Raw genomic sequence first — 15447 nt, forward strand, 5'->3', positions numbered from 1 at the left:
ATATTAATCACACATATTGGGCCAGAATGAAATGCATGATTGGTCTAACTGTGGATCAAAAAACCTGATCACATAATGAAAACCCACGTGTTACGTTGCACCTTCCAACCACTTCACATGTAAGGTCACCGGAGACAAAGTACAAATACATTGAATTCAGATTATAAATATAATATCAATCAAAATAATATCAATATATGTTTTAAAAGACATTTTAAATTTGTTTTGTTCTAGGAACAACCTAGCTACAACATATATCTCACTGAAATTAAATTTAAATATCGAACATTGATATCAAATATTAGTGAAGTAGGTAGTGATTTGTTATGCAGCTTTTTGTTTTGTTATTTGTTGTTGTGATGGACGATAATGATTTTACATTTATATAGAATAATAGCTGCCTTTTCAGATGGACGTATGTGGAATCAGTTTATTGAGAAGTACTTGACAGATCTTTCTCTAATTTCTTTCAGAAAATGGCTGACAGGTGATTGTCGTGAAGTTAGCAATGAAAGTCTGTTACAATTATGACGTTACAGTACTAGATTTGATTGGCAGCTGTTGTCACAAATTGGTCAATGATTAAATATCTCAGCAAATTATGTTTCAAAACAGGGTGACAATATATCTAACTCGTTAAACTAAGTAGAGGTATTTTTTTTATATCAAATAGATGAAAGTTAGTAAATAATAATTTAAATATTAAACGGCAAAAAATAATATTTTTCATTTATATATTGTCCCTAAATAGTTTTGTTATGATATAGATATTTCACAAACATTGTCTTCGTAAGAATAAAATATTTTACGATATTAAGATTTATATATATGATAATGTACTATTGCACTGTACATATCATATCAATATTTACATTTCTTGTAAAATGTAGCCCATGTGACATTAACATGACCTTTGATCATCTTTGTTGATAATTGAGTTGTATTTGTTAAAGTCCATTCTCCTTGGACATAAAACATTCCTTTAGTAGCTGTTAAAAAAACCCCAGTTCATACCAGATTTGTCCCCGATCAAATATTTTAAGGACGAGAGGGACAGAAGGGTTATGAAGCGCTATACATATCAACGTAACGAGCCATAACACTTTAATAAAACAACTTTACTAAATTCAATTAATATTCATGGATAAATTTAATTAACGTGTAACAGCAGACGACTATATGTCTTTAACAAATGTACCCAATTTGGATGTACATTGTCTATATTACACTAATTGTCAGATCTAGTAGACAATTATCTACTCCGTTCTATTGGAATCCTAAGAGGGGGTTATATATATATATTCATACGTAGGAAATAAGCAGTAAAAAGCCTAAAAGTGATCGTGAAGGCAGCCATTTTGACTGTTGCTATGGCAACACTAGTGAAGTGCGTGACATTATTCCTTAATTATTGAACGCGACTAGGATTTAAAAAATATTTGATAATAATGAAGTAAACGCACAGACATTATTGCTTAAATAAGTAATTTATTCAAACCTTGAGATTTTTTATGAAGGGTTTCTAACTTACATCAGATCTGTGTGTGATAAAGTAGACGTGTTTTACGAGAGCAAAAACACTTGACATTAGGTATGAATTAGGTTCAGCATAACAAAACTTTCACAAGATTTGCTATGATAAAGAGATCAACCAATATATCTTAGCTTCGTTTTAATTGTACGTAGTGATTTTCCAAATAGGTACACTCAAGCTCCCCTATTATATTCAATAAAAGATACGATAAAATACAACCATTTCTATTAATATTCACTACTTATATTCACTATATCCATTGACATCATCACACCACACCACAGTCACAAATGCCCTTTCTTATCTAAATGCACGAGACCCCTACCACAGACTCTCCAACACTGTCATGCACACCCTCACATTGTACGCTGTGATAAGCGTTATTACATTATTTTATTACCGACGAAATACACAGCCAATGCACATTTCATTTGTCCTGTTGATGTCGTGTTAAATCAATCAATGGGAACGTGTATGAGATAAAACGTGTTTAGGGTACAAAAAGTGAATGTGTGATAAGGGGACGAACGTTAGGAAAAGTTTTCATGGATTGAAAAAAAGATCAACAAAAAAGTCTTGTGTATATATTGATAAAAAATCTAGCGAAATTATAGCGGAATGAATCAATTTATCATGTGTTGGAGTCATGTCTTGAACATCGAACTGTGTCACTATTTAAGAAAAAAGACTTTTCGTATTTTGTCATGCTTTCATTGTTCAACGTCAGATGGATTTTTTTCTTCACTTAGTTGATATTTTCTTGATAAATCGCTTCGAAAAATTTTAGAAAGGATTTGACCTGTACAGTAATTATTACTGTTTCTGTGATATATTATGTATACATCATTTATAATACTTTAAAGATCTATCAATTAAAGTGATTGCGGACAAACGGACGGACAGAGAAATATCAAGACAATAACAAGGGACTGGGTGATCTAAACGGTTACTTGAGTGATCTCACATTACCATTAGTTCGAATGAATGCTTAGAGAGCATATACAACTGATACCTCCAGTCGCACGGAATAACATTTGCAAATTTTCTAATGGTATTCTGACTTTGTAACATCTGGAAGTTAGCAGCAAACTGTGATTATTTCACAACCAGTCAATAGTTATAACTATTGATGGTGATTCTTTCTTTAGACCTGTTCGGTTGTTAATGTCGGTAAATTTGAGTGTTTGTAAAGATTAATGTCTCAGGTTCTGTAAAGATTAGTGTCGGAAAAGTTGAGTGTCTTTTACGATTAGTGTCTGTAGAGTTTAATATTGGAAAGATTACTTTCTGTAAAGATTAGTGTCTGTGGAGTTAAGTGTATGAAAAGATTAACGTCTGCAGTGATTAATCTTTGTGTGTTTAAAGTGTAGTGTGTATGAAGATAAGTGTCTATAAAGTTTAGTGTTTGTCAATAATAGTTTCTGTAGAGTTTAGAGTCTGTAAAGATTAGAGACTGCAGAGTCTATATCTTTTTGTAAAGATTAGTGTCTGTAGAGTTAAGTGTCTGTAAATATTAGTGTATGTAAAGATTAGTGCGTGTAAAGATTAGTGTGCGTAAAGATTAGTGGTTGTAAAGTTGAGTGTATTCAACGATTAGTATCTGTAGAGTTTAATCTATGTATAGTTTAGTGTCTGTCAAGATTAGACTCTGTAAAGTTTAGTGTGTGTAAATATCAGTGTCTGTAAAGATTAGTGTCTGTAAAGTCTAGCGACTGGAAGGTGTCATGTTTTTTATATTTTTAATTGTATCGTTTTCTTTTTTTTTTAGTTCGAGTTAATGTTCAAAGGAACAGTAAAACAGTATAGGAACTAAACAAACATCGTCGAAGTTCCTTTACTGCCGATTCGTTAGTTTCTCATCATGCTATTTCACATACTGACCACGACATGTAGGAACACCGTATAAACTTCAGCCGCTAAGAAACATAACCGGTCGCTACTACCTGTTTAAAAAAGAAACGAACAGACGTTTTTCCTTATTCATATGCATGCTTATCAAAGTACACTCATAACAAAAGCACAACTTAAAAATGACACTTTAGACAATACTTCAGGTATTGTTTATTTACAAGATACGATATCTATGTTTTTTAACTGATAAAACTTTGGCACGAGTTTTCTCATGTTTTCCTAATAATAGATTGTTAGTGGTGATTTAGTTTAATTCAGAACGAAGAAACATATATATTTGAGAATTAACATTAAGATACAACGTGTAAAATGTTGACACATAGCTCCCTGACAGTATCACAAAACCAAACAAAGAATATCAAAATGAAGTCAGTAAGTGTAAAGTGTAAACATTTTTCTCATCATCCATATAATGTAATATAACACATGTAACGACGTACAGAAGTATTTGTTCAGTACGACTGGATCTACTTGACAATAACTATTTATATCACTTCATGTCCTTCATAAGGCAAATGGTATGAAAGCCCATGCATGGAGTACTTATGTCCTTTATTTGATTTAAATCATAGATACACAGATTCCTTAAATCCAGTCTTTAGCATAAATAATATTGAGAATATTCAATATATCGCTGATTATATTTTGATTACCATTCAGTTGTAAGTGACATGGAATCTGTAAGCTACACGCTAAACACATAACGATTTTTCAATATTTTAATTACAATGTTACTTTCCAAAATTGATTTCAGTTGTAGGTTTCCTTTGTCATAGTAGATCAAAACTGTGATTAATAACTGCGAAAAAGTGATTCAAGAATTTAGGTCCGAATCCCTCCCTTTTATTACCTGTCTGTTCAGAGATTTTTTTTCTGTGTAACTTTGTGTAACTTTTTCTGAACTTTGAACATGTTAGGTATACTTTTTTTGTCTTACTTTTACAGGTCGATGAAAGACACCCACTTGACGAGGATAATCTATCCTACTGAACAATACGTTGAAACAGTTTGTCTTTACCAAACAGTAGCTTGTGTAATATTTTATGTCCATGGGTTGTAATGAAAAAAAAGGTTATCACATTTATTTTTCATATATATACATTTATATATTTTTGTGTGTGTACACATTTTACACTCATCATTATTCGGTGGAAACATTATGAACTATTTACAGTTTACTAGCAATAGTAAAAGGTGATGATTGACACTACACCTGACATCGTCAAAACAAATATAATTAGTGAATGTTGACTGATAAAATATACTAGTTTCATTGTTATCTACAAGTTAACACAAAGTTTGGTGGTTAAATGTTGAATACATAAAGCTGAACACTGATACAATGTCAGGAAGGATATGATAACAGTACTATGGATCGCTCTCACGTCGGATGGAGAAGCGTTGTAATATATATTTGAGGTTCTTTAACACGAGAGCTACAAAATGAGATTTCCAATTACTTCAGAGCGAGTAAATATTTTCAAAAATATCAAAACAGCTATCAATAATGTAAATGGCGGGAAAATAATGACATTTATCTACCATTTGACAGATGTCTACCTTTGTTTCTTCTTGTTTTTAGTTTATAATCAGCTGATTGATTTAATTATTAGCAACATTTTGGGTAGCACAACTTAAAATTAAAATGAGCTTAAACGCATCAACGAATTTGAAAAAAAAGAAAAACATAATTCTAATAACACACACCTACATATACCATTTTTATTATTGTATATCCAGAAACTAATTCCTTGTAAGGAAAAAACAGTCATTATCCACAGTATGACATCACAGTCGATTTCTGATTGACTCAGCTGATGATAAACGTTTCAGGGTATTTACCAATACAGAAATAGATATAGAAAACATGACAGTATATGATCAATTGAAAATCACAAATGTTAAACTTATAAATCATAGTGTAGCAAAAGAAGTAGAAAACTCGATCCTAAAAAAACCTTGATGACTGAAACAGCGACTGGTTAAAATGAGAGGTCGCAGATTGCCATATGGAGCGAGAACAGATTCCTCATTACAGTCGTTTCACTCTCGCTGTCATACAGGAAATTTATCAGATGCCAATTTGTCCCATCTGTACTTTTGCTGAGGTAAGGAATCAGCGGATCGTCAGAACTCCTGGATGAAATTACGTTTACTACTTCTCAGTTTGTATTTTTCAATTCTTCAAGTTATAAAATGCCATGTACTTTCTGTTCATTAACGCACAGTTGTTTCAAATGGTTGGTGAAGGTTGTTTGATGATTTTTTTTTTCATATTTCTACATAAAGTATTATTTCGTCCATACCATCAGGTGTTCGCATATTTTGATCCTGAAATGGATATAAAAAATGACATTCAAATAAACTTTTAAAGCAACACATTTTGAAAGCGATGCATTTATCAATGTAGAAAGTAACAAAAATCTGACAAATACCTTGGTACAACTGTGTTACTCATTACGCTGAATTTAATCTTCATTTCAGACTCCTCCCCAACCCACAACCCCTGAACAAAGTAATACATATTGTAATTGTACAGCGGATTATCATGTAATTCTAACATTCTATTCGTAAAAGTTGTCTGATTTGTGGGTGTACACTAGTTCTACTATCGGTTAAGATTCATACAAACTGATATATCAAACTTACAAATTACAGAGAGAGTCACATTAGATATCAGATGTCAATTTTCATTTGCCGTTTACTTACTTAATCTTTCGAATTAATAACATTATATTGTCCGCGGAAGTATAATGTGACAGGTAACTTGTGAGATACACAGTTTCAATAATTAGCGGGGAGCGGTTTTTGAAATAACATGGGTGGTAAACACTAAATACAAAACGGAATATTGTCAGTTTATAGGGTCAAATATAATGTGAATTTGACCAATAAAACGAACCTACCGCCAGCTGTTAGTTCTTCATACTCCTGTTTGGCTAAATCCCCTTTGAGCGATTCGTAATGGCTTCTGTGAACGTGCATTTTAAACAAAAAAAAGTTTATTAACAGAAACTGTGAGTTAGTGTTTTAAGATAAGTTTCTAATTTGATGTAAAAAACAAAACCTTGTATAACAAAGTGTTAGAATATGTAGTCTGATAAAGTGCAAACAACATTTCAACAAAACATTCAATAACAAGAGAACTGGTATATACATAATCCATTATACATTTAATAGTGACAGCGAAACGGAACATTATGTTACGTACAAAGTATATATTGTGTTTTACCTGGATTTTAATGAGAAGTGTTCTTACCTTTCTTGTTCTGTACCGACATCAATCTCAACTGTAAGAATAATGTGTACTCTGTTCATACCTGCCATGTACTTTATAACAATCATTTAAACTTAATTACATTATACGATTAGTAAGCAAAAATAACATTAACGGAACCGAAAAGTGAAAATAGGACGTAAATTATTCTAAATTTCATAACTGTGATATATAAACGAAATGTACAGAATAAAAGAAGATATTATTTGATGTAAGTGTAAAACAATATATCAACAATTTGATTGAAATATACTCCAATGAAAATAGTATCTACCCGACAGCATTTATCCTGAAATATTGTAAAATGCCAGAATGATCTGATTCGTTGAATGTTTAATTAGGAAACGCACCTCTGGAAAGACGTTCGTATGTTGAAGCTGGCTGAATTTCATTCGGATTCAGATCCTGGTAATGGCACTGGCTAAGGAGGGTGTAAAAAATATATAGATTATGATATCGAAAGTATATGACTATGCCGTGAAATATTTGAAAGACCTTTAGAAAGGTACACAAACTTCAGAACACTGAAACATCTTAAAACCTAGGCTACAATTAGAATATTCTGTGCCGTCTGTTCAATTTGAATCGAGTAAAGTGCAGAATATGAAATAGTCATTACTAGCTAGATATGGCAAACATTATTTATCTACTGACACAGTATTCTGATCTTTCTGTTTTATAATGCCTCGACGTTCAACCTACTGACAATGGCTTTTCGTGATCTTTGTATGTAGCAACTAACTTTCTATTTGATTTCTGTTCAGGTTGCATCTTTTGTGTCACTGAAAGAATATATAGATTTTATCGATATATAGTCCTGGTATAAGTTAAAGCGACATTGACCTTTGTTTATTTAACTCCGTATTATACACATCACAGCCTATTATTATGTGATATTTCGAAATGTTTTGGTTTCTATATTATGAAATGACGAAAGAGTGAACGGACAAAAAATTAATAGTGTAAACTTGTCTAATATGTCCCATCAGGAAAGTTACATTCGATGAAAGCATTCAGAAAATTGACCTTACCTGTTTTGATCACGATCTTTCACCATTGCTTGAACGAAATAGAACAATGAAACATAACAGTTAAAAAAGAAAGAAAAAAATAAGAGAAAAACATATTTGACGATTATAAAATTGATTACAAAACCTCGAATGATGACACATGATTTGCATATAGCATATGCACAATGGAATACTTAATTGATTCTTCCTGCATATGAAATGGTAAATTGACCAAAAGATATGATTATTTTATTCTCAGCACTGATACATCTTAACGTAGCAATTATAATTAGTTTTTTTCGTTCATTTCCTATAATAGAAGTTCAATGCTTATATTAATCCACATTGTTTGTAAGATATACATTGGGAATGTTACGATACAGTCACTAAAGAAGGATAATTACGAAGAAATTGTTTTGCAAATCCAATAAGTAATTAGCTAAAATGACATCAGACGTACATTGATGCAATCGAAGTTCTCACTCAGAACACGAGAAAATCACTTACCTTCCTCAGAAAAGGCAACCTGTTTCATTTCTTCTTCGTTGTGGTGTTCAATGCTGTCTTTCCTCTTATGGCTGTGAAAGACAAGAATAATTTAGCTTGGCAGTAGTGTTTACTACAAAAGATCACATTCCATTATGTCCTAGTCATATACATTCAGCTTTTTAGTTGCTACACTTATTCATCAACGGCGTAGTTCATGCCAAATTGCTAATAATTGATATTTCCACCCGAAAGCATATTAGACGTCGGACATTTTACACGTGTAATCAAATCGTTTGCATCGATCATATCGATTAGAATCGAAGATGAAGGACCTCTATATCAAATGACTGTTAAAATAGTATGTCAACTGTCCTTACACTATCCTTTGCCTTTCACTCAATATCAGTTTCTTTGATGACGTCATGGTTGTATATGATGCAACGAACCGATGGCATTACAAAGAAAACAACAGCATCTCCACCAACAATCACAAGTTTTAGTGGCTATTGAACATTTGGCATTTACTGAATTATTATACTACTGAATGGTGTTCGAGAATGATAGTAGCTCTGCAACTACAACTATCAATCACTTGTGTGAATATCGCAATTTGTGATTAAGTTATCAGGAGTATTTATCTTACCATCCTGTCGATGATCGTCTATCTGTAAAATAAGCATCACAGCTAGAGCAAAACCACATTCAATGACGTTAAACATTTATATGAATGCAATTTAATAATTTAACTATATCTAAATACAAAATGTTATATTACAAAAATATCTTCACTTGTTTGTCTTCTGTTTAATCTTTAAGTTACTGGGGATAACTAATGTATAATATAACTATATACAATTGCCCTTCAATTTATAGTTATACGTTCACCAAGTAATCATTTATCTTATAGGCTTATTGTTGTACTCACTTATCACAACGATAACAACCAGCGCCACTACAAATCCAACAATACAAAAAACAGACACCGAAATCAGCGCAGCTATAGTGGAGTTTGGTTCCTGGTAACAATTTTCTGCATGTTTAAAAACATAGGGGAAACGATTTCAAATCATTTTAACTAATGAATTTTGATACTTTAATACGATCTTTTGAGCCTCTCTATGTTTATCATTATATATAAATCAATGCATCTTTCACTTTGCGATACTTCACTCATAGTTATAGTCATATATCCGATATATTACATATACATTGAATAATTTTCCGTCCAATTTTCAATGTAAATAATATAAGCTTACCACTAGTTGAAACGGTGATAGATATCTGATCACTTTGGCCAATGTCGTTTTGAGTATGAATTCGGATACTGTAAGCCATGTTCTCTTTCAGTCCATCTATCTTATATGACATGACGGATTCCATGTTATCTGGAATTGCGTTCAATTCAGTAAAGTCTTTGCTGACGTCAGACTTGTAACTAATTACAAACGACTGGGTCATTCCACCATTTGAACCCGGAATCCACTGCACTGTGATACTACTTCCGGTTACATCTTTTTGTAGAAAGTAGAGTGGAGGGGATGGCTGGTCTGTTAAAGTATATTCCTTAATTTAATTGATTTCTGTTTAGCTTTGGAATTGCACTCAATTTCCCTTTGCAATTAAACAGATATATGAACTGAGACATGTTGTCTTTAATATTTTGTAGATCACTGCATTATTCAAACCCCTCATCACGAATCACAGGATGGCGAATATCGAAATACATTGATTATGACTACATGTGGACCTGTAGAGGAGCGCAGCTATGTTTATTGTTTCATAAATTATTGATCTTAATGATTTTTAGACATCGTAAAGATGATTATAATAATACAAAAAGTAAAAACGCATTCAACTTCTCCTTTAGAATGGACTTATATGTTTTCCCATATGCTAAAGTATCTAGGTAAATATATGTTTGATACTAAGTCGTTTTAAAATCAATTTTAAACGAGTGTTTAAATATTTCTCATCTATTATCTGTAGTTATCTCACCAAATACACTAGTGTCCATAATAGTCACCTCTTTTTGTCAAAGCTAAGGTGTGGTTCCTCCTTCCAAAAATATTTTCAATCATCACCGTGTAGTTACCAAAGTCCACATCCATGACATTCCTGATTATCAGTGTGGCAACATAACCTTTGGCCTGTACTTCTACACCATGAAATGACATTATGAAAGTCCTCTGATCTACAGACGTGAATGATCTGCCAACGGAAAGTGATCCATCAGAACCTCCCGTGGTCCAGGTGACAGTATCTGGTCTTGCTTCTGGTCTGCTGTAAAATTCCACTTCCAAAGTTACATTGTTCCCAATCTTTTCCTCTACCACTGTAGTGTTGGTAATAATCACAGGAGGAGCTTCAATATATCAAAGTAAACAAATCAACAATAGCAACGAAATATTAATCAATCAGTGAAAAATATGAAAAATGTATTTTTCTTTAAAGTGGAGTTGTTTACAATTATACACCACCAAAGACAAAGTATGAATAAAGTGCCTTCTATATCTATATTTCCCAGGTGATATACATTTGATATCTGAAGTGGAAAAATAAACTGTCCATGATATATTGATACTCACTAATCAAACGTCACCGTAATATTGATTACTTATTGAGGCGGATATTTCTATAGTTTATAATATTTTACATGTATGAATTTTTCGTCAACGTGTATGAAGTCATCGCTCTTAATCGTTATCTGATTAGGGGATATTTATTGGATCTTTTCTTTCCTAAACAAGCATGTAAACAAATCAGCATCTCTGTAAAAACGTGTTACCATAAACACAATGAACGAAAAAACAGTAATAGCATTAAAACATAATTGATTGAGGGTCGACGAAAGAGAATAAACATCGATACATAAGTAAATATGAAAAGGAAGTATTTTCTACCAGAAGGCAGAAGAAGACCTGGGTTCAAAATATGCCTGGATGGTTAATTACCTCCTACAACAAAGAATACTGATCCGAACGTGTATGAAGCCGAGACTGGAATGCCATTAGAGGCTGAACATATGTAGTACCCTGTGTCCTCATACCGCCGTGTAACATCAGTGTCAGGTAAGGTTAGGATCGACTCTGTGGAACTGGAAATTCCGGTAAATTGACGTATCAATGTACCGTCTTCCGCCGTGTGTCGCCACTGTCCAAACTGGTATATAGCTGGGTTACCATCAGGGGAACATGTAAACATCCGGTATGGAGATGTGTATGTGACGTTTGTGTAGCTTATATAAATGTCAGGAGGATCTGAGAATAAAGTTTGATATTGAATAAAACGTTAAGTAAAATAGCAAACATTAGAGATGAAGTATTAATGATATAACAATTAGAGAGTTTATCGTTTCATCTTTTTATTAATCAGTTTATTTAATTCACTCACACATGTTTCATTTCCTTTTTGTAAACTATTATGAGAGTTTTTTCATGCTATTTAAATGTTTCCACCAGGTTTAAATTATTATTTCAATGCAAGAATTATTTCTTTATAATGCACATTATAACACACACTGACACACCACAAAACCAAATAATGCTAACCTAATCTGAAAGAGATATGACAATAGGGGTAGTGGTTATATATAGGTAAGATGCGACTTGCTAATCTGGAGAAACTATCTGAAAGTAAACCTGCAAGGATGTGTACAATGATACACGTTCACATACATTTTTTTCATATGATTACGAATGCTTTAAAATTCGTCTTACGTACACAAACAGACACGAACCAAGCAATTCTCCTCTGACGTGCTTGTGTCTGAGTATATGTAAAGGACACGTTTTGTTACGATGGCAGTACCAAAGAAATAACCACATAATGTATAACACAAGTAATTATCGTTACAGTGTTGACTTACCATTATAAGCTACTGGAATATTCATCATACAATAATAATACTGCTCAATCTAAGTTGTAAATATGAGTTGGATGTACGGGGTTGTGCGAGAGTGATTCAGCAGTGTTGGGGCGGCGATGAAGGCATACGGTATCGAGCGTCTCGGCCATGTCAGGAAATTTATATTTATCTGTACATTTGTTAACACGTTGCCAGCGAAGAATGTTTCATTTCTTGATGATCTTATATTGATCATTTACCATGTATGAAAGTAAATCACTTTGTTGCACCCGTATAATGACGTATTTTCGTTTTGTATGAGAGTTCATCGAATGTATCGGAACTCATTTCAACCGGAAATAATATCTGGTAGTTGATGAGCCGGCTGAGAGATTAGAAATGCTAATATTCATAACCAGTATATAAGGTGCGAGCGTTCGTCGCTCGGAGCCATAATTTGTTGAGCCATATAGCTAACCAGCAAGTTGAGGATAACACTATACATTTTTGTGCTCTGGTTCAGAAAGTGTAATTTACATGTTTTTTTTTCAGATAGTCGGGAGAATTCTCCAACTTCCAGATTATTAAGGAACGTTTGTAAAATTTGTATATTATTTATTGGGTGTCATACTACGGGTACCAGGGCATCAAATCATGCCGATAACAGTCATTTAATAGTGCATAATCAAACACCATTACTCACAGCATATCCCAATACTAAGACGTTCCTGCACAGCACCAACAGAGTGTGAGACTGTTCACTGGTACGACCCTTCATATGTCCGATGTATATAAGTTTGTCCAAGGAAACTAGAATTGACGTTAGTACTTGACGGAATTATATCTCCTACTTTTGAACATGTTGCGAATGATGGCAATGGTTTGTTATCGACACTTCACAAGGCCAGGATAATGACTATACAGTTCACAAACTTCCCATTATCCTGACGTGTGCCTGTGTTAGAGATGATATACTTACACTACTTACACAATACTGTTATAGTCTGGTGTGCTGATTCAGTCCCTCCAGATAAGGCCCGGTTACTGGCTCTACAGTACACAGACTTCCCATTGTCTGGACGTGTGACTCGGAGAGAGAGTGTTGACGTCACGGTGTAGGTTTCTGTAGCACTGTCCATGACCTTGACCTCTGTTGGATTACTTGACTGCCATCTTCCCCCAACATTCCACTCAATGTCGGCCGCAGGTCTACTTCCTGTAGACTCACACACTACCTGTAGGTCTGTGTTCTCTGTCTGGGACATCTGGCCAGATAAAGTAGGCTGTATCGGCTTCACTGTAATAAAGGAACATGAGCTAATATTAAGAAAGATCTTATTGATGTAACAAATGAACGTTTATGTGGATCAAATCAATGCAGGTTATAAGCAAACGATAAGAATACCACGATAAAAAAATGAGTATCAGTAAAGGCTCCCCAAAAATGACTCAAAAGAATTTAACAAAGGGCAATAATTTTGTAATTAACAGGTTGCAGGCCATGAATTTGATACACTACACTTTTTCTTAATATGATCAATGTAAGCATCAAGTTTCATGATCTTTGTTGTAAAGCAAGCAAAGCTCACGACAGAGAAGTGATAATACCAAAGGACAATAACGGACGGGCCATGACTTTGCTACGCTGAGTCTTGCGTTTGTATGATTGATGTATTCATCACGTTTCAATATCTTAGTTTAAATGCAGGCAACGTAATGCCTGGGATACATATTTTTAACAAAGGGCAATGACATCGATACACTACATTGTCCTCGTATAATCAATGCTTACACCAAGTTTCGATATCCTAGCTTCAATGCAAGCAAAATTATGTTCTGGACAAGGTATTTTAAACAAAGGGCAATAACTTCTGTCATGGAGGGGTCAAGGGCCCTGCATTTGGTACACAAATATGGATATTTTCCATTTATACAATATGATTTATAATTTATATAATGAAAGTTGTTGTATTGAAAATTCACCATCATTTAACATATGTAGAACTGATTTACTTTTGCTCCCGTGGCCAATTTACATTTTCTCAAAACTTCAGTTGAATTTATACAGGATGCACTGTGGTCTGAGGACTGGTAAGGATTGAACTTCTAGAATGACATGTGTACACATTCTTTACTCACAATCTAGGTATATCAACACACTGGTGGTCTGAGGACTGGTTAGGGCTGGACTACTAGACTGACATGTGTACACACTCTACACTCACAATCTAGGTATATCAACACACTGGTGGTCTGGGGACGGGTCAGGACTGGACTACCAGACTGACATGTGTACACACTCTATACTCACAATCTAGGTATATCAACACACTGGTGGTCTGAGGGCTTGTCAGGGCTGGACTACTAGACTGACATGTGTACACATTTCTGTCGTCTCCTCGGGTGAAAACCTTTCTGTACTGTACTGCATTGGCTGATGTCACTAAGATGACGCCATCTTTAATCCACGACACATTAGACGCTGGAGTACCACCAAATGCATTACATGTCAAGGTTATACTTCCATCCTCCGTTCCTACTGTTCTGTTCTGACCATCAACACTGACTGTGTTTTCTATCTCAGGGAAACCTGGAGGAACTGAATAAAATATACTGAACGGTCAGCAAAGGCATCTTAGGGTCATTAAAACTGAGTTTGACTATCAGTGTCATCTGTTAAAAATTATGCATACTAATTAGGTTACCTTTGATTTCATTGGTCAGTTAATTTCCGTGCTCTGCATAATAGGGCACATTAGTTCAGCAATCAGCATCATCTGTTCAAATTTTCTTTAATTAGTTCACTGTATTGGTTAATATTTGATACGTCCAATAAAACATCTACACTCTATAATCCTTTACACCTTTCTTTGGTTTTAAAGCAATACATCGTAGCTCAAGATAATATATCAATCTACATAGCATTATGACATGTTTATTCCCAACCTCTAAACTATTTGCTTAGAATATGTTCGGAATGCGGGGGATATAAATCTCATGAACTTGTTTTTTTCCTGTCTCTCTTATTAAGTTGTAAGTTGTATATGTATTTGAAGGTGTGTGTGTGTGTGTGTGTGTGTGTGTGTGTGTGTGTGTGTGTGGCAATACTGTATATATGATGTTACATCTTAGTGATGTGGATGATGATACTTGATCACACTTGATGGGTATGATGAATCTGATGATGGAAAAATGACATTAACCATATGCCTTGTAATGATGGTGATGTTGTTCTGGAAATGTTTAATGTTGTGTATGGAGATAATGACGACAATGTATCAAGGTGAATGACTGTATGGTGGTTCTGAAAATATATCATATGTTGATGCGGTGGATTTACGTATTGTATCAGGATTTATGCGATAAGGATGATGACGATGTC

At 33.8% G+C, this 15447-nt stretch overlaps 1 protein-coding gene across 1 annotated transcript; it reads right to left on the reverse strand.

Moving 5' to 3' along the window:
* Nucleotides 1-2699: 2699 nt before the first annotated feature.
* LOC132559581 (nephrin-like) lies at nt 2700-14272 on the reverse strand. Its single transcript, XM_060224210.1, has 13 exons — nt 14205-14272; nt 13054-13362; nt 11173-11478; nt 10245-10583; nt 9478-9768; nt 9147-9251; nt 8865-8886; nt 8240-8310; nt 7754-7781; nt 7073-7143; nt 6705-6735; nt 6352-6416; nt 2700-5776 (listed from the first exon to the last, which is right to left on the reverse strand). Exons 2-13 carry the CDS (start codon nt 13328-13330, stop codon nt 5754-5756), a joined length of 1629 nt encoding a protein of 542 aa, XP_060080193.1. The 5' UTR covers nt 13331-13362; nt 14205-14272; the 3' UTR covers nt 2700-5753.
* Nucleotides 14273-15447: the final 1175 nt, after the last annotated feature.

This window comes from Ylistrum balloti, unplaced genomic scaffold (assembly GCF_031769215.1).
Source record: "Ylistrum balloti isolate Yb309-2 unplaced genomic scaffold, AGI_CSIRO_Ybal_v1 Utg370942, whole genome shotgun sequence".
NCBI classification, from domain to species: domain Eukaryota; kingdom Metazoa; phylum Mollusca; class Bivalvia; order Pectinida; family Pectinidae; genus Ylistrum; species Ylistrum balloti.

What these genes read in the sequence shown, in the direction of transcription:
- LOC132559581 (XM_060224210.1), bottom strand. Translation starts at nt 13,330, where the DNA reads ATGTCCCAGACAGAGAACACAGACCTACAGGTAGTGTGTGAGTCTACA. An exon ending in AGACGATCATCGACAGGATG is followed by an intron (nt 8,311 to 8,864) that starts GTAAGATAAATA and finishes TGTCTTTCACAG; the next exon opens with CCATAAGAGGAAAGACAGCA. An exon ending in AAAGATCGTGATCAAAACAG is followed by an intron (nt 7,144 to 7,753) that starts GTAAGGTCAATT and finishes CACCCTCCTTAG; the next exon opens with CCAGTGCCATTACCAGGATC.